Source organism: Chiloscyllium plagiosum, chromosome 15 (assembly GCF_004010195.1).
Source record: "Chiloscyllium plagiosum isolate BGI_BamShark_2017 chromosome 15, ASM401019v2, whole genome shotgun sequence".
Lineage (NCBI taxonomy): Eukaryota > Metazoa > Chordata > Chondrichthyes > Orectolobiformes > Hemiscylliidae > Chiloscyllium > Chiloscyllium plagiosum.
This window is the reverse complement of record NC_057724.1, coordinates 450,224-469,952: the sequence shown is the minus strand read 5'-3', so window position 1 is coordinate 469,952 and position 19,729 is coordinate 450,224. Positions and strand designations below refer to the sequence as shown.

Here is a 19,729-nt window from a genome sequence, read left to right as displayed (position 1 = left end):
CCTACCATGGGGAACCTTATCAAGTGCCTTACTAAAATCCATGTACACTACATCCACTGCTCTACCCTCATCCACATACTTGGTCACCTCCTCAAACAATTCAATATGACTTGTAAGGCAAGACCTACCCTTCACAAATCCGTGCTGGCATTCCCTAATCAAGCAGTGTCTTTCCAGATACTCATAAATCCTATCCCTCAGTACCCTTTCCATTACTTTGCCTACCACAGAAGTAAGACTAACAGGCCTGTAATTCCCGGGGTTATCCCTATTCCCTTTTTTGAACAGGGGCACAACATTCGCTACTCTCCAGTCCCCTGGTACCACTCCCGTTGCCAGTGAAGACGAGAAGATCATTGCCAACGGTACTGCACTTTCCTCTCTTGCTTCCCACATAATCCTAGGATATATCCCGTCAGGCCCGGGGGATTTGTCTATCCTCAAGTTGTTCAAAATGTCCAGCACATCTTCCTTCCTAACAGGTATCTCTTCTAGCTTACCAGTCCATTTACCACTCTCCTCTTCTACAATACGGTCCCTCTCGTTCGTAAATACTGAAGAGAAGTACTTGTTCAAGACCTCTCCTATCTCTTCCGACTCAATACACAGTCTCCCACTACTGTCCTTGATCGGACCTGCCCTCGTTCTCGTCATTCTCAGGTTTCTCGCATACGCATAAAATGCCTTGGGGTTATCCTTGATCCTATCCGCCAACGATTTTTCATGCCCTCTCTTAGCTCTCCTAATCCCTTTCTTCAGGTCCCTTCTGGCTATCCTGTATCCCTCCACTGCTCTGTCTGAATCCTGTTTCCTCAACCTTATGTATGCCTCCTTCTTCCTCTTTACCAGACATTCAACCTCTCTCGTCAACCAAGGCTCCCCCACCCGACCATTTCTTTCCTGCCTGATAGGTACATACATATCATGGACACGTCGTATCTGCTCTTTGTACAAGTTCCACATTTCCACCACATCCTTCCCTGTCAGCCTATGCTCCCAACGTATGCTCCTCAAATCCTGCCTTACAGCATCGTAATTTCCCTTCCCCCAATTATAAAATCTACCTTGTTGTGCGCACCTATCTCTCTCCATAACCAAGGTGAAAGTCACAGAATTGTGGTCACCATCACCAAAATATTCACTCACTAACAAGCCCATCACTTGTCCCGGTTCATTACCGAGTATCAAATCCAATATGCCCTCCCCTCTGGTTGTACAATCTACATACTGCGTTAGAAAAGCTTCCTGGACACACTGCACAAACACTGCCCCATCCAATCTACTTGATCTAAAGAGCTTCCAATCAATATTTGGGAAGTTGAAGTCGCCCATGACTACGACCCTGTGGCAACAGCACCTTTCCACAATCTGTTTCCCCATCTGTTTCTCCACATCTCTGCTGCTATTGGGGGGCCTATAGTAAACACCCAACAAGGTGACTGCACCTTTCCTATTTCTGGCTTCAGCCCATACTACCTCCAGAGGCGGATCCCCCTCAAACTTCCTTTCTGCAGCCGTTATACCATTTCTAATTAGCAATGCCACCCCCCCTCCTTTTTTCCCACCCTCCCTAATCTTACTGAAACATCTGTAACCAGGAACCTCCAACAACCATTCCTGTCTATCCACGTTTCCGTGATGGCCACAACATCGTAGTCCCAGGTACCGATCCACGCCTTAAGTTCACCCACCTTGTTTCTGATACTCCTTGCGTTGAAGTATACGCACTTGAGCCCATCTCTGTGTCCACAAGTATTCCCTGTCAGTGCTACCTTCTCCACAGCCTCCCTACAGTCTTTTGCATCCTGACACACAGCTAGCTTACTTGCTGGACTACAAGTCCGGATCCCATCCCCCTGCCAAATTAGTTTAAACCTCCCCGAAGAGTGCTAGCAAACCTACCCTCCAGGATATTGGTGCCCTTCTGGTTCAGGTGCAACCCGTCCTGTTTGTACAGGTCCCACCTTCCCCAGAATGCAGTCCAATTGTCCAAGTACCTGAAGCCCTCCCTCCTACACCATCCTTGCAGCCACGTGTTCAACTGCACTCTCTCCCTATTTTTTGCCTCACTGTCACGTGGCACCGGCAACAACCCAGAGTTGACGACTCTGTCTGTCCTAGCTTTTAGCTTCCAGCCTAACTCCTTGAGCTCTTGAATGACCTCCCCACCCCTCTTCCTACCTATGTCGTTGGTGCCAATGTGCACCACGACTTCTGGCTGCACACCCTCCCCCTTAAGGATTCTGAAGACACGGTCTGAGACGTCTCGGACCCTAGCACCCGCGAGGCAACAAACCATCCGTGAGTCTCGCCCATGTCCACAGAACCGCCTGTCCGTCCCTCTAACTAGAGAGTCCCCTATAACTAGCGCTCTCCTCCTCTCCCCCTGTCCTCACAGGACAGTCCGCTTATCCCAGGAATCAGTTGTTATATTGTCTAAGGTGAGCTCATGTATTGTTGGGTAAGGAGACTAAAACTACGCCATCTGTAAGGTGTAGCTGCAGCTAGCCATCTATACTGCACATTCCCTAACGATAAAGACTAACATATAATTTGATTTCCTAATGGCTTGTTGTACTTGAGACAGGGCTAATTTTATAGCAATAAGAACTTGTGCAATGTGTGAAGTGAACATTAGCCACTAAATTTTCACTTTTACAATTTTCAGGTAATGCCACAGCTTCTGAACCATCTCAAAATGGACAGTTTTGGAGAGAGTTTGGACTGGGGAACACTTGTTGTTTATACCTGTGAACAAAACTGTGACCACGGCAACGAATACAGTGCAGAATGTATCTGGAAACAGGATTTTTCTGCGGATCACCTGTGATTGTTCACTACATCTCTATCAGCTTGTCTTTTAATTAAGATATTTGCTAAAAAATGTAAGGTACTGTACAGACTAATAAATCAGTAATTTTATCCCCTCTACCATTGTCTGTGATTTAGGCAAAAAAAGATATTACATTTTAAGGGGCATGAAAGATCCTGTGCCAGGTTAAGCTACTGGCCTGCAGAGGGTGGAGGGGGAAAGCTGGTTCTTCCATGTGTGCTGAGCAAAAGATCAGAATATTGGGAAATAGAAAGGACAATTACTGAAAAAAATACACTTGTCAAAGCTTTTTGCTTTGCCCTTGTCAAGACAATCCACGTGTTTAGTTTGATATAGCTTATGTTAAATGTTTCCCTGGTATTTCGTCTAAGTTCTCAGTACATGTTTCATTATACCCTCCCTACTCCTGTATTCACTGCCTTGACTAATTAATCCAATTATCCTATATTCCTCCTCAACCACCTTATCCACCTGTCCTATTGCCTTAAAGGATTTATGGATGTGAACACAAAGGTTCCCTCTGTGCTTCCTGGAGTCCTGCCATTCTCCCTTGTTAGAATTACAGAATTGCTAGAGTGCAGAGACACGCTATTCAGTTGATCAAATCTGTACCGTTTCTGCAAAGAGCATCTCACTCAGACCCACCCCAACCTCGTAACCATGTAAAAATCTCATGGCGAGGTTAACTAGCAAACCTGTACATCTTAGGACACTGGCAGTTTTTTGTGTGGTCAATCCATTAACCTACATTTCTTTGGACTGAGACTAGGGAACACTATTTATCTCTGGAAAAATTCACAAACATGAAGTTCTCCTGGCAAAATCATGCTTACTTTCCTCCATTAAGCCTGGTCTTTCCAAGTGGTAATTAATTCTGTCCCTTAGGATTTTATCTATGGTTCCCCATCACTGATGTTAGACTCACGTGGCCAGGAACAGGTAGCTGATTGAGTTACAGATGATAATGAACATTAGTCTGACAACAACTATCTGACAGGCTCCTGGCTAGCTGAAAAACCTGCAGGTGTGAACAATACTGGCATAAGGTGTGATTTTCTCTCCAATAAAATATCTGAAGAAAACCTATTTTTCCTGTACCGTTTGCTGAAAACTGTGTCCTTTAACCAATAATTAACAGATTTTGCAGTTAATGTACCAAGCACCTGTGACTCCTATAAAGTGAAAAGAACCTGGAGAACTGAAAATCCTGGAGGATCATCTCTGCATATCTTCTGGCTCTACAGTTTGCCACCTCAATCCTTCAAGGGCTTTATTCTCTCTCTGGTTACATTCTTGCCTGTAATATACTTTCAAAATGCCTTAGAGTTCTTTATTACGAACAGGAAAATTACTTACCATGGGTTTCCTTTTACAAATATCCCCATTTGAGAGAAGCATTATGAGTAGAAAGAACCAATTTTTTAAAAAAATGGGATCAGTGACTCGGCTACTAAATACTTTGCCCGTCAGACCAAGATGCCTTATTCAATCCTACATCAAACAGACCCCCATTCAGATTGGAAGCAGCAAGTTTGTGACCTTTGTAAAATTAAACAACTTTCATAAGCACAAATTAATTCATTTATTTTATACAAAAGTTTAAACATTGCAGCTCGCTTTTTCTGCAGCTCCTGACAGGAGCGAAGAATCTTAAAAAAATAGGCTGATGACACACAGCAAATCAGGATTGTAGTTTAAAATAATGTTCATAGATTGCTTGTAGAAGGAATTCAAAATAGGAATTAGATCTCAGGGTTACGAGATACTCTGATTTCAGCAGGTCCTTCACTTCTGGCAAATAATATTTCAGCTGAACTCCTAAAAATGAAAGATATTTGAAAAATAGTAATCAATACACACCAGTCTATCAAAATCAACAAAACGTAGTTGGCTAGAGGAAGGATATTACAGCTCTTACAGCTATTCAGGACCTGGCTATTTCAGGCAGTGCTACAATACTCAAAGGATGCAACATAACCCCCATTAGAGACATTACAGCATACTAGCCATCTGGCACAGCCCTCTGACTGAACAGAAACATATTGCATCATATGGATGAATTAATAATAAAATGAGACTGGGTATATACCCACATGCACTTATCACAAAGCACTTTAGTACTTGATATTAAATACTGAATCAGAACAAGCTGTTTCAAGAAGCAGTTGAATAACACTCACCTTCATCCATGAGCTTTTTAATAACCTTTATCAGTACAGTTTCCTTTGCAGCTTCAATGGGATCATCTTTTGCATCAAAAGACCAACTGCGGAAAAACAAGACAAGCAGAATGTTCTCTGGTGAGTTTTTGTCAATTCAGAGTTGAAGAATTGCCAAGGGTTGGTGATAGCTAACCCATGACAACAGCCAGCATGTGAGTAATTAACCACTTTCATCATCATCATCATAGGGAAAGATTCCAACCAAAATGTTTGTTAATGAAAACAATTTACAAATAAATATTTTTAAAAATTACACTTGCAACTCACCATGGGAACTAAGAACATTGGAGGCTGTATTTCTAGTGTGTTTCACCATAGAATGGGAGATGGAAAACAAGGACTTAATGAGAGGTGGGAGTAGCCAAATCACTTAATAAAAGTCTTTTATGTTTTCTATACTATGCTTGCAGCATAGTTTCACAAAGCTAACAAACAACATTACTGTGTTTATGAATAGATAACGGTTCCTTTTAATGCGTACACGGATGAGGATAGAAAAACCAGAATGCACTTACTTGTCTCTCTGAATAGCTTGGCAGAAGATTTCCAGTTTCAATGACTCAATGTTAGTATGAGCCTCCAGACCCTCCTCCTTCAGACAGCAAACAGACAAAAAACAGTTAGCTTCCAAAATAATTCAAGAGCTGCTATACATCTGTCCCTATACACCTGAGGTATAAAGCCTCAGCCGGATGTTCTCCTCCAAATGTACAATATTCTCATTCCACATGCCTGTCCTGTTCCCATTCCCTGTTTGTTTACTTCAACCACAAACTATTCCTGCATTTTTTCACTGCCTCTCAACCTACATGCAAATAAAACACCTGCTCACTTTTAAGTCTCACAAGGTTATATTGACGTCCCTTGTTCTAATGTTCTTCTTTATTACTAATCAGTTTCTTTCTATCAACTGGGGTCAATTTTAAATATTCCCATGAAATGACACTCCAGATTAAAAAAAAAGTCAAAACAAAGATAACCTGGAGCTGATTGAGGAAGTTCAGAGAAAGTTGGTGAGTCAGGAAAGCTTCATTGATGCCACCAGGACTTAGCTCAAGACTGACTCAGTCAAGCAAACACTAAACATAACTTATTAGGCAAGAAGGGCCTCTTACTGAGATATTTGTATCAGCGATAGTCACCGGTGAGGTGCTAGAAGACTGGAGGTTGGCAAATGTGGTGCCACTGTTTAAGAAGGGCAGTAAAGACAAGCCAGGGAACTATAGACCAGTGAGCCTGACCTCGGTGGTGGGCAAGTTGTTGGAGGGAATCCTGAGGGACAGGATATACATGTATTTGGAAAGGCAAGGACTGATTAGGTATAGTCAACATAGCTTTGTGCATGGGAAATTATGTCTCACAAACTTGATCGAGTTTTTTTAAGAAGTAACAAAGAAGATTGATGAGGGCAGAGTGGTAGATGTGATCTATATGGACTTCAGTAAGGTGTTCGACAAGGGAGACTGATTAGCAAGGTTAGATCTCATGGAATACAGGGAGAACTAGCCATTTGGATACAACTGGCTCAAAGGTAGAAGACAGAGGGTGGTGGTCGTGGAGGGTAGTTTTTCAGATAGGAGGCCTGTGAAGTGTGGAGTGCCACAAGGATTGGTGCTGGGTCCTCCACTTTTTGTCATTTACATAAATGATTTGGATGCGAGCATAAGAGGTACCGTTAGTACACCAGATGACACCAAAATTGGAGGTGTAGTGGATAGCAAAGAGGGTTACCTCCGACTATATCAGGATCTTGACCAGATGGGCCAATGGGCTGAGAAGTGGCAGATGGAGTTTAATGCAGATAAATGGGAGGTGCTGCATTTTGGGAAAGCAAATCTTAGCAGGACTTATACACTTTAATGGTAAGGTCCTAGGGAGTGTTGCTGAACAAAGAGACCTTGGAGTGCAGGTTCATAGCTCCTTGAAAGTGGAGTTGCAGGTAGATAGGATAGTGAAGGCGGCGTTTGGTATGCTTTCCTTTATTGGTCAGAGTATGGAGTACAGGAGTTGAGAGGTCATGTTGCGGCTGTACAGGACATTGGTTAGGCCACTGTTGGAATATTGCATGCAATTCTGGTCTCCTTCCTATCAGAAAGATGTTGTGAAACTTGAAAGGGTTCAGAAAAGATTTATAAGGATCTAGCCAGGGTTGGAGGATCTGAGCTACAGGGAGAGGCTGAACAGGCTGGGGCTGTTATCCCTGGAGCGTTGGAGGCCGAGGGGTGACCTTATAGAGATTTACAAAATTATGAGGGGCATGGATAGGATAAATGGACAAAGTCTTTTCCCTGGGGTCGGGGAGTGCAGAACTAGAGGGCATAGGTTTAGGGTGAGGGGGGAAAGATAAAGAAGAGACCTAAGGGGCAACCTTTTCACGCAGAGGGTGGTATGTGTATGGAATGAGCTGCCACGATGTGTTGGAGGCTGATACAATTGCGACATTTAAGAGGCATTTGGGTGGGTATATGAATAGGAAGGGTTTGGAGGGATATGGGCCGGGTGCTGGCAGGTGGGACTAGATTGGGTTGGCATATCTGGTCGGCATGGACAGATTGGACCGAAGGGTCTGTTTCCATGCTGTACATCTCTATGACCCTAAAAGACAAACAGGTGGGAAAATAGGAAGAAAGGTACAGAAGTTAAAACATTATGATTCTATACTGGTTTTGAAGAAAGTTTTCAACACAATGCTCTCCAATGAGAGGGCTTATAGGACAAAGTAAACAGTTGCTTGCTTCCATCAATACAGGATATCTTAGCTCCTAAAGAAGCAAGACTTCAAAACCCAATTAAGTTTGTCCCCAAAATAGAAGGAATGTTGCATCTCCCTGGGTACAGCATCTGCCTTCCAGATACTGTAGAGGAATTCTACAGAGCTCCAGTTGGTGATCACCTTCACAGGTCCTGCCTGATTCAAACATAAATTGCCACACAGCAAATGACAGGTTAACTTGAATGAGAATTTTGATTTTGTTACAATTAAACTAAGTGTTTCTATAAACCAAATTGCACTTCGATTTTAGCTGAGGTTTCCTTAAATCGGCTTCAAGATTCCCTGTTGTTCCCCTTTCTGTAATTTGTTTTATTTGGGACAGAGAGAAAGAGGAGTAAGCGAGAGGCAGAGGTAGCATTCCAATAAATAAATGGTTTTTTTTTACCCTAGGTAACATCATAGAAGAGGTAAAAAAAAAAATTAGCTACAAGAAACTACACTGATTGGTATTACAGAACTTAAATATTGCTAAAAACAAAAATAAATGTTATCAAAACTTTGTCTTCTAATCCTCAGGTCAATTCTTAAGAATATCAATTCAAAGGGGAAGGAGAAAATAATCAACATTTATACTGGGAGAGGGAATGCTGATTGATTGACAGGGGTGCTGCTTGGCTAATACACCAGGTGATGCTGATTAACAGTTGCCACCCACGGTTTAAATGTTAAACCAGGCAGTTTGAATATGATTGTCAGGGCATTGCCCTAAGAAAATAAACCAGTGAATGGTTGTCAGCTATTTTGTTTAATTGAAGCAGGTGCCATCTTCATGTTTCTGTTGTAATGAACAGGGGCCCTTTGCATTAATATAGAATTGCAGAAGCTTTATGTCCAGAATTTTTCAGATTTTCCAAAATCAGTTGGGCATTTCAGGAAGGAACAAAATAAAAGAAAAGCTAATAACTGACATTTCAAAATGAATCATTTTGGGAAGGACAGTTATCAGGTCACATGCTAAAACATGGAGCAGACAGAACACCAAAGTACAATGACATTTATTACACTTCTACTCAAGTTACATCACTTGTGATATTACTGTTAGCTCCGTCAGTTCACACCAGTACCTTTTCAACAAATTCCAGGAGATCAAGTGCCTTCTTGAAATCGTATTCATTTGCTTTTATGTTGTCATCACTGATGTAAAGCTGCAGAAAATGGATATTAATTTGATCACTAACAATTGATCAGAACTTTAAAATGTCAGTCATGTGATGTAGGGGTAATTTGCTTGGCCAACAACTTATAGCTCATTCCAAACTGCTCGAGAAGGCCGCGGTGAACAGAACCTTCTTGAACTGCTCCAGTCTATTTAGTGTAGGGGTACCAGTTTCAGTGGGGAGACAATTCCAGGATTTTGACACAGGGACATTGAATGAATGATAATATATTTCCAAGTCAGGATAGTGAGTGGCTTGGAGGGTAGTTTGCAGGTGGTATTCTAATGTATCTGCTGCCCTTGTCCTAGTTTGAAGTAATTATGCGTTTGGAAGGTGCAGTCCAAGGACCTTTGGTGAATATCTGCAGTGCTGCTACTGAGCATCGGGAGTGAATGCTTGTGGATGTGGTGCCAATCAAGTGGGCTGCTTTGTTCTGGATTGAGCCTTGTAGAGGGGGTCTAGGGAGTCAAGAGGAGAGTTATTCACTACAGGATTCTTTGCCTCTGACCAGCTCTTGTAGCCTCTATTTATATGGCAGATCCAGTTGACTTTCTGGTCAATGGTAACGCCAGGACGTTGCTGTCAGGCATTCAGCAACAGTACTGCCATTGAAAGTCATGGGGCAATGGTTCGATTCTCTCTTATTGAAGATGTTCATTGCCTGACCCTAGTGTAATATGAATATTACTTGCCATTTATCAACCTAAGCCCAAATGTTGCTCATATCTTGCTACATATAGAAACAGACAACTTCACTGTTGGAGGAATCGTGAATGGTGCTGAATTTTGTGCAATCAGCAGCAAACTTTCCCATTTCTGTCCTTATGATGGAGGGAAGGTCATTGGTGAAGCAGCTTAAGATAGTTAGCAGAAGTGGGTACTGCAGATGCTGGAGATTAGAGTCAAGATCAGAATGGTGCTAGAAAAACACAGCATGTCAGGCAGCATCCGAGGAGCAGGAAAATCGCATTTTGGGCAAAAGCCCTTTATCAGGAAGACAGTTGGGCCGAGGAGACTACCCCAAGGACCTCGTGCAGTGATTTCTGAGAGCTGAGATGACTGACCTCCAATAACCACAACCATCTTTCATATATATATATATTTTTCCCCTTGGCAGTGGGATCAATAACCAGGGGTCACAAATTTAAGATAAGGGAAGGGATGTTTAGAGGTGATGTGAGGAAAAATATTTTCACGCAGGAACTCTACCTGTCAGGGTGGTACAGGCAGAAACCCTCAACAGTTTAAGTAGTATTTAGATGTGCAATACCAAGAAATACGAAGCTGTGGGCAGTGCTGGAAAACAGGATAAGATTAGTCAGCTGGCTGTTTTGGACTGGTAAAGACACATTGGGACAAAGGGTCCTTTTCTGTGCTGTAGATCTGAATCTGTCACCAGGTATGTCACCACCCAGCAGAATATTTTCCCCCCTCCCTGATTCCCATTGATTCCACAGGGTCCTTGATGCCACACAGTCGCTCAGACCGTACAAAAATAAATTCCTTAATAGGGATTTCTGGAGGCCTGACAACAATGCCCACTATCACCAGTCTGTAAAAGCAATTCTTCTAGTCAGTTTGATTAGCTACTGCGGGTTCTTGCTGCATTTATATTGGGTAATTCACAGATAATTAATTGGCTGCGAGGAGCTTTAGGAAAATTTGAATAAGTTTTCATTATTTTCTGGATGAATAGCATAATTTTGTATTACTCAAATTAAATTACACAAATGTGCATTACACATTTAATCTTTTATTACCAAAATTAATGGGAAGGTCCTAGGGAGTATTGCTGAACAAACAGACCTTGGAGTGCAGGTTCATAGCTCCTTGAAAGTGGAGTCACAGGTAGATAGGATAGTGAAGAAAGCGTTTGGTATGCTTTCCTTTATTGGCCAGAGTATTGAGTACAGGTGTTGGGAGGTCATGTTGTGGCTGTACAGGACATTGGTTAGGCCACTTGGAATATTGCATGCAATTCTGGTCTCCTTCCTATTGCAAAGATGTTGTGAAACTTGAAAGGGTTCAGAAAAGATTTACAAGGATGTTGCTAGGGTTAGAGGATCTGAACTATAGGGAGAGGCTGAACAGGCTGGGGCTGTTTTCCCTGGAGCATTGGAGGCTGAGGGTGACTTATAGAGGTTTACAAAATTAAGGGGCATGGATAGGGTAAATAGGCAAAGTCTTTTCTCTGGGGTCAGGGAGTGCAGAACTAGAGGGCATAGGTTTATGGTGAGAGGGGAAAGATATAAAAGAGACCTTTAGGGCAACTTTTTCCACACAGAGGGTGGTACGTGTATGGAATGAGCTGCCAGAGGATGTGGTGGAGGCTGGTACAATTGCAACATTTAAGAGGCATTTGGATGGGTATATGAATAGGAAGGGTTTGGAGGGATATGGGCCGGGTGCTGGCAGGTGGGAACTAGATTGGGTTGGAATATCTGGTCGACATTGACGGGTTGGACCGAAGGGTCTGTTTCCATGCTGTACATCTACGACTCTATGACAGGAGCGATCTTTCTTGTTCTCTGAATAGTTAAAACAAAATCTTCATGAAATCTCTTGCGTTTCTCTGTTCCAGTGGGAACAATCCCATGAAATATGTTACTTCTCATAACTAATTTCTATCCTAGTAAACCTGGACTGTACATTCCTTATGGTTTCAGTGTCCTTTCTGCAAATATTTCAGACATGCTATCCTGTTGACTTTGGACACTTGGATAAATTATGAAGAGTTTTGTGCTTAAAGGTGCCCTCTGTACTTACGTGGATCAACTGTAAAGCAGTTAATACAGGCATGGTTTCTATGTTGAACTGTTTCTTATTTACCAGTTCCATTGGTAAGGTCTCTTGATGAAGCAAATACCTCTCCTGTGCTGTCAAATCTGTAAGAAAAAATACAATGAAGGTACTACTTTAGAAAGAGCATGATCAAGGCATTGGAAACATGAAAAGTGTTGCTTGCCAAGCATCAATAAGGGTTTTCACTGCTGTGACCAAATTTTACAACTTTGGATGAAAAACATTCCTAAGTACTGCACAGTAAACAGTGCCACTACTATTTCTAACTAAGAATTAAGTTAGCTTAGGTCGTTGGCACACTCCTTCATCCATTAGGCTCAGAAAACTAAACCCACTACTATTAATATATGAGAGTACAGCAAGAACTAAAGGTGGCCAATAGATTGCTACCCTTTATTATGAAAGGAATTAAAGTCGTAGGGCCATAGAGTTGTACAGCATGGAAACAGACCCTTCAGTCCAACTTGTCCATGCTGACCAGATATCCTAAATTAATCTACTGGGTTAAGCAGCACTAATTTCCCCACACAAAAGAAACATAGGTAAAAAGTAAAACTACATCAGAACAAAAGTTGTTTTTGTGAAGTGTGAAATTTTCAAAAAATTAAAAATTCCTAATATATGTTTAAGATATTCTTGTTTAATATATCATATACCCGTGGTGACAAGATGGTATCTATTTGCTTTGTTGAGGAGTCTGAAATACTCATAACTGTCCCATTATCTACCTACTATGACTTTTAAGGTCTAAGACCATACTTAAGACAATCATGTAACCTTTTCTAAAGTCTGCTTGACAACAAAGTCTGTGTGGTTTGACTGTTAGAGCTTAAAGGGCCCAGATTGTCTTACAGAAAAACGTACAAGATATTTGTACTTAGAGACAGTGCCAACAAGCTATATGCTAACAGTGGATAGAATGGGAGGCTCCAAAGTCCAAGAAAAAAAAAGTGTTGAAAATGTCAGATTGTAAACAGCTGTGCATAAAAGCAAAAAATGTTGTGCTTCAGTTTCAAGCGGCAGGCAATGGCCTATTGGTATTATCACTACACTATTAATCCAAAGTTCCAGGAAACGTTCTGGGGACCCATAGCAATGTGGTTGACTCAGAACCGCTCTCTGGGCAATTAGGGATAGGCAGGGAATGCTGGTCCAGCTACTGGCACTCACATCCTGTGAATGAATAAAAAAATTTATACTGGGCACATCTTAAAGTGTATGCCTTTTTGGTCTCCTTATTTAAAAGGAAGATGTAAAACACATTAGAGACACATAGGTGGTTTATTAGATTGAAAACTGAAATGAATGGCTTGTCTGATTAGGAAACATTAGACAGATTGAGCTGGTTTCCACTTCGAGTTTAGAAGAATGAGGGTTGACTTGGTTGAATTCTGAATGGTGCCGACAAGGTGGACGTAGAAAGGATGTTTCCGCTTTTGCAGCGGTCCAGAAATATGGAGTCACCCTTTGAACCCCAAACCCTGATCAGACAGTTGAGACATTTTGGAACTTTCTACCATAGAAGATTGTGTGGGGGGGGGGGTCCAATGAATATTTGAAAGACAGAGGTGATGAATTCCTACTAGAATTGAAGGATGCTGGGCCAATCCTGAACTGAACCCCATACCCCCAAGGGAAGGTGATAGCAGTGGAATTAGCTCTGTACTGAGCTCAGTACTCCTAGTATAAGGTCATACACCTTGGTGAGAGACAGTTGGCTCAGTCTCACTACGAATTCTGTTTTAGATTATTTTTGAATACCATGTACAATATTGGTCCCCTTATTTACAAAAGAATATAAATATGAAGGAAGTCATCTGGAGGTTTACCAGACTAATACTTGGAATGATCAGGTTGAACAGGATGGGATTACATCACTGGACATTTTAAAGGAGTACGAGGTGACATGACAAATACACAAAATCCTAAGGGGTCTCTACAGGATGATTGCAGAGAGGATATTCTGCTTCTGGGAGAATTGCAAATTAGTGGTCTCAATTTAAAAACTAGGCATCACCCATTTAAAACAGAGATGAGGGAACATTTTTCCTCAGAGGATCATTAGTCTTTGGAATGCTCTTGCTGAAAAGGCAGTGGTCCTTAAATATGTTTAAGGCAGAGATGGACAGATTCTTGTTAAGCAAAAGGGTGAAAAGGATATCAAGGTTAGTCAGAAATATGGATTCAAAGTTCCTGACAGATTAGCCAGGATCTCATTGAATGGTGGAGCAGGCTTGAGGGACTGAATGGCCTCCTCCTGCTCACTGTATATTTAGGCATGATCAGCATGGGACTATTAGTGTTGTGAAGGTATACCTTTAAAAGAGAGTTGAAAGCTAGCAAGGACTGAGACAGGCACAAAGAGAAATAAAAAATTTACAATGTAACATTTGGTCCAGCAGCTAGCAGTATCTGGGTTTTTTTTAAGATTAGATTACTTAGATTAAATTAGTTACAGTGTGGAAACAGGCCCTTCGGCTCAACAAGTCCAATCGACCCGCGGAAGCGCAACCCACCCAGACCCATTCCCCTACATTTACCCCTTCACCTAACACTACGGGCAATTTAGCATGGCCAATTCACCTAACCTGGACTGTGGGAGGAAACCGGAGCACCCGGAGGAAACCCACGCCGACACAGGGACAATGTGCAAACTCCATACAGACGTCTGAGGCGGGAATTGAACCCAGGTCTCTGGCGCTGTGAGGCAGAAGCACTAACCACTGTGCCACCGTGCTGCCCATGAGACAAGAAAATACAAATTCAGTTTAAATTATGCCCCAAGATACTAAACTCCAATCAAGTTTGAATTTGGTATTTTGATAATATTAAAACCAACGAAACAATTCGATGCTTTGGGGTATAAATATTAAACACATTGACCAGGTTGGGGAGAACTGCCATGCCACCAACACCTGCAGACTGCCCACAGAATAGCTCTCTTAAAGGAAACTTTATCAATGACCTGTGAAACAGAAATTGCTAAGAATAGAACACAGAGGAAGATAAAGAGAATATTTGACAGCTGGCTGGTTTTGAAATTTGAACTTTTTTCATAAATCTTAATCAGGGGTTTTATCGGAGCAGTATTGTAGAAGGGAAAGTAAAAGATAAGTGTAAGAAAGGAGTTATAAATAGTTGTTAGTTAATATTCTATGTTAGACTTCAAGAATAAAGTTCTTAAATTTTTTTGTACTTTAAATAGTGACGTTTGGGATAGTTCTTGGCCTCTCTAATTTTAACAGGTTACAGCATGGGTTAAATCATTTCTGTGTTACAGGTTTAAATTGGGGGGTACTGTTTAACTCTGTGTCATAACACTGGGAACACAGCACTGGAGACTTGAAGTTGTATCGAGAAGGCAAAGGTATCAAAGTGTTTGACACTTATTATGAAGAACACTGGCATCTATGATTCAGCAGCCACCACAAATCAACATGAGAAAAAAGTAACAACATTTAAAAGAACTGTGTGACTTTACCCTCCATCTTTTCTTGCAAATGGTCATCGGGGAGATCAGAAGCAAATGCGGACAGTTTACTGAGACTCAGGAGAGTTTTCTTCTTTGCAAAATACCGTGTCTCCATATTAGCAAGGTTAAGTAATGTTCTGTAAGCCTGCATCAAGGCAAAATTAACATTAGATTACTGCTTTCCCATTAAGTAATCATGTCTTATACCCTTCCCAAATCCCCTCAGTTCCCCTAAAACCATGCAACAGCCTAGACAGCAAACAAATCCAAGGCTGTGCTCAAGAACCACTGCATCAACATCTGGTTAGAGCAAATCTGGTTTATGCTTTGGATGACCAAAAAAATTGCCACTGTTACAAGCAGTGCTTCAGCTTCATAACCTACATCAGAGAGAAGGACACTACCTGAAAGGCCAATGGTTAACATGCTGGAACTTTCTTCAGCCAACAGCACTGACTCAGGTTAATTAGGGGTGGCCAATTAATGCTGACCGTACCAACTATACTCAAACCCCTCTTGGAGGAAATAACTGGGCCTTTGAGGGAAAATTTCCCTCCAAAAGATCAATGTTTCCCTGTTCAGGTCCATATTCTCAGCTTTTACAAAATTTGATTTTTCTTTCCAAGAGTTCACATTGAAGTTTCACATTGAAGATCTAATGCAATACCTTTTCAAAGTTCTGCACGTTAATCTCATGAAGCCAGCTGAGATGTTCGTGGGACTGCAGGAAGCTGGCCAGGTTTGCATGCTGGGAGACTGGTGGTGACAGAAGCTTACCCCTTTTGCCCTTTTCCATGTACCAACGAAATAAGAAGTCGGAAAAGTTCTGTTCAAAGAAATGAAAATTTGCATCAGTCTTTCCCTTTATGTGACTGGTCTCTTTGACATTGATAGAAGCCTGAAACTGGTTCACGTCAAACACAAACATGCTACAATGTTCCCTGTGCATGTATTTAATTTATGTCTGAGAGCTTGCAGTGTGTAAGTGGCTGCTGCTTTTTCTATCTTATAATAACAATTAATTCAAAAGTATTGTATTGAATTAAAATATGTTTTGATGTTCAGAGGCCATGAAAGACTACAAGTACATGCAAGTTGATTCAATTATTACCAATTTTGATTTTAAAAACTGCAACTCAAAAGGAAAACGAACACCAAGAGGGGTAGAAAGGCTGCACCTGATCTGCAAACTGGTTCAGATACCGCTGCAGTCTGGTCTGGTTATCAGTTTGTTCACACAGTTGTATCAGGATGTCGAAATCACAGTACTTTTCTGCTAATGAAGCAGTCAACTGGTACTGTCCGAGAGAAACTAAAAGAATAAATATTAAAAAGTCACATTTCTCAAACAACACCCTTGGCTCACAGATCAGTTTACTTCAAAGTTCTTGGGCAAATCACACTTCTGTACATGACTAGGTATAAACATCGTGTAAGTGAGATAACCCTGGCAAACTTCCACTGCATTCCCTCTACATCAAGTGTTTCCTTCCTTAGACAAGGGGACCAGAACTGCACACAGTACTTAAAGTGCGGTCTCACCAGTGCTCTGTACAATTGAAACAGGATTTTGTTGTTCTCGACTGAAATTTTCTTGCAATAAATGTAACATTGCTTGCCTATCGAATTACTTACTGCACCTGCACATTAGAGTCATAGAGATGTAAATCATGGAAACAGACCATCCAGCCCAACCTGTCCATGCCGACTGGATATCCTTCTATTGCCATTCACTTTAAATCAACATCCTCTCTATTCTGTCCAGCATTCCCATCATGGTTTTAAAATGCCTTGTCATTAAATTCTTCTCTCAACTTCTCCAAGCCTACAAAAACATCAGAAAACTGGACTGTTGTACGTACGAAGTTGTGTCAGAAGGTGCGAGCGTTTCTGCGTATATTCCAAATCTAGTTTATTATATCTTTCCTGTTGACTGGGTCTGTCCACTGACTTGAGTTGACAAACATATCCATCCAGATAGAAATCAATCAGTACCACCAGTTGCTCGAGAAGGGCATTGCGTAAATTAGTATCGACTTGTGGGTACACCTTGTTCAGAGCAACATCAGTTTGCCGTAAAATCACACACCTCACGCCTGATGGACCACCGGATGCTTCAAAGAGTTAAGAATAAACAAAGTTATTGAGATGTAAATGCAAAACTCAAATCACAAATCATTTGTACACTGGATTACAAGTAACAACTGAATTGTTAACAGTAGCACCATGTTAGATGACCCTCTCCAAGCATAATTAACGTTCATAAAATCATTCCACCGTTCCATCCATTGTGGCTGAGCTAGCTCTTTATAAGAACTCTGCAATTAATCCCTAACCCCGGAGCATTTCATACAGGCCTGCGATTCTTTCCTCAAGTATCCATTCTATTTTCTTAACTTCTGTTTAACCTGCTTCCACAGCTTGCAGAGTACGCGGTCCAGATCACAACTCAAAATTTTTGTTTTTAAATCTTCTCTGATGCAAATTTTCAAAATTTCTGTTCACAGACAGACTCTGCTCCCCAACTGGGTAATGAGCACCTCTGATGCACAGCACATCACTCTTATTCTAACGACTTTTTGTTTTTAGTTTGTTCATGGGAAGAGGGTATCACTGGTTGGAGCAATAAGCTGGTATCAGCTGCCTTCTAGAACCATTGCAGTCCATAAGATGTGTAAATACCCACAATGCTATCAAGGTGAGTTCCAGGATTTTGACCCAGCAACAGTGAAAGAATGGCAATCTAGTTCCAAGTCAGGATGGTGTGGGGCTTAAGGGGGGTACCCACTAGTTACTGGAAAAGTGACAATTCAAGGTAGCCAATGAACAAATTCCTCAAGAAATCTGCAGAACCTACACACTCCACCTCTCATGTGCAATGTGTCTATTTTTTAATCACCACATTACTGTCATGGATAGCTATCAACTGCCTTAGCAAACTTAAATTGAGTTCTATTTTAGAAAGCAGGATAGTCATTCCAGACTGAACCACTAAAATCAGTGTAGATATTTTAATTAACATGTTCAGACATGTCATGACATACCTCTGAAGTAGGTGGGACATGAACCTGAACCAGAGGTATGAACTCTACCACTGCACCACAAGTGTCCTTCTGAAGTCAACTGCATCTTTGGAAAAATCCACTGAAATTATCCCATCAGCAACACAGCCCTGCCTCACCTGTCCAGGGAATGTATTCTGGTTCTTGCTCAGTCTCTTCTTGGAACTTGTAAAATGAGCTTTTATTGTGTCGATGGTGGACAGCCGCGTGCAACATATCCTGCACAATGAAAGAGAAACACTTTTATAAAGACATGGAGTCTCAGGCTTTGTAAATAAACAGAGTACAAAAACAAGGAAGTTAGGGTGAACCCTTAAAGTCAGTGGTTAGGTCTCAACTGGAGAATCATGTCTCATTCTAGGCACCAAATTTTAGGAACAATGCAAAGGTGTTATAAAGGGTATAGGAAATGTTTACAAGAATGGTACAAGGAATGAGCGACTCAGTTACTTCAATACATTAGAGAAACTGCAGTTGTTCTCCTGAAAAGGCAGAGAGATTTGATTGAGGTGTTGAAAATCTTGAAACGTCTAGACTAGTAGCTCAATGAATCAGAGTTAAATCATACGTACAATCCCCATTAGGCTAATAGCCTTTTTAGACAACAAGGAAGTGGGCAAACTGTTTTATAGAGTCATAAAGTCATACAGATGTACAGCATGGAAACAGAACATTTGGTCTAACCCGTCCATGCCGATCAGATATCCCAACCAAATTTAGTTCCACATGCCAGCACCCGGCCCATATCCTTTCAAATCCTTCCTATTCATATACCCATCTGAAATGTTGCAGTTGTACTAGCCTCCACCACTTCCTCTGGCAGCTCATTCTATACAAGTATTACCATTGTCTGTGTGGAAAAGTTGTCCTGTAGGTCTCATACTTTTCCCCTCTCACCCTAAACCTATGCCCTCTAGTTCTGGACTCCCCGACCCCAAGGAAAAGACTTTGCCTATTTACCCTAGCCATGCCCCTCAATTTTGTAAACCTCTATAAAGTCACCCCTCAGCCTCTGACACTCCAGGAAAAACAGCCCCAGCCTGTTGAGCCTCTCCCCATAGCTCAAATTCTCCAATCTTGGCAACATCCTTGTAAATCTTTTCTGAACCCTTTCAAGTTTCACAACACCTTTCCAACAGGAAGGAGGAGACCAGAATTGCACGCAATATTCCATAAGTGGCTTAACCAATGTCCTGTACAGCTGTAACATGACCTCCCAACGCCTGTACTCAATACTCTGACCAATAAAGGAAAGCATACCAAACGCCGCCTTCACTATCCTATCTACCTGCAACTCCACTTTCAAGGAGCTATGAACCTGCACTCCAAGATCTCTTTGTTCAGCAACACTCCCTAGGACCTTACCATTAAAGTGTATAAGTCCTGCTAAGATTTGCTTTCCCAAAAT

The 19,729-nt window shown here is 41.6% G+C and overlaps 2 protein-coding genes across 5 annotated transcripts in view; one reads left to right on the top strand and one right to left on the bottom strand.

Annotated features, from left to right (window-relative positions):
• pdcd2 (programmed cell death 2) overlaps positions 1-2,931 on the top strand; it is a 13,270-nt gene extending 10,339 nt beyond the window's left edge. For both annotated transcript variants that reach the window (XM_043704249.1, XM_043704247.1), the window contains one exon: positions 2,669-2,931. In XM_043704249.1, coding sequence (XP_043560184.1) covers positions 2,669-2,830 — 162 coding nt within the window. In that variant the 3' untranslated portion in view covers positions 2,831-2,931. The remainder of the gene's footprint in view (positions 1-2,668) is intronic.
• A 1,465-nt stretch (positions 2,932-4,396) lies between these two features.
• Positions 4,397-19,729, bottom strand: part of nup133 (nucleoporin 133) — a 61,980-nt gene continuing 46,647 nt past the window's right edge. For all 3 annotated transcript variants that reach the window (XM_043704244.1, XM_043704246.1, XM_043704245.1), the window contains exons 17-26: positions 18,441-18,540; positions 17,122-17,373; positions 16,438-16,571; positions 15,927-16,085; positions 15,269-15,404; positions 11,752-11,870; positions 8,893-8,973; positions 5,571-5,647; positions 5,014-5,099; positions 4,397-4,651 (exon numbers count right to left, since the gene is read on the bottom strand). In XM_043704244.1, the coding sequence (XP_043560179.1) occupies positions 4,515-4,651; positions 5,014-5,099; positions 5,571-5,647; positions 8,893-8,973; positions 11,752-11,870; positions 15,269-15,404; positions 15,927-16,085; positions 16,438-16,571; positions 17,122-17,373; positions 18,441-18,540 (1,281 nt within the window). In that variant the 3' untranslated portion in view covers positions 4,397-4,514. The remainder of the gene's footprint in view (positions 4,652-5,013; positions 5,100-5,570; positions 5,648-8,892; positions 8,974-11,751; positions 11,871-15,268; positions 15,405-15,926; positions 16,086-16,437; positions 16,572-17,121; positions 17,374-18,440; positions 18,541-19,729) is intronic.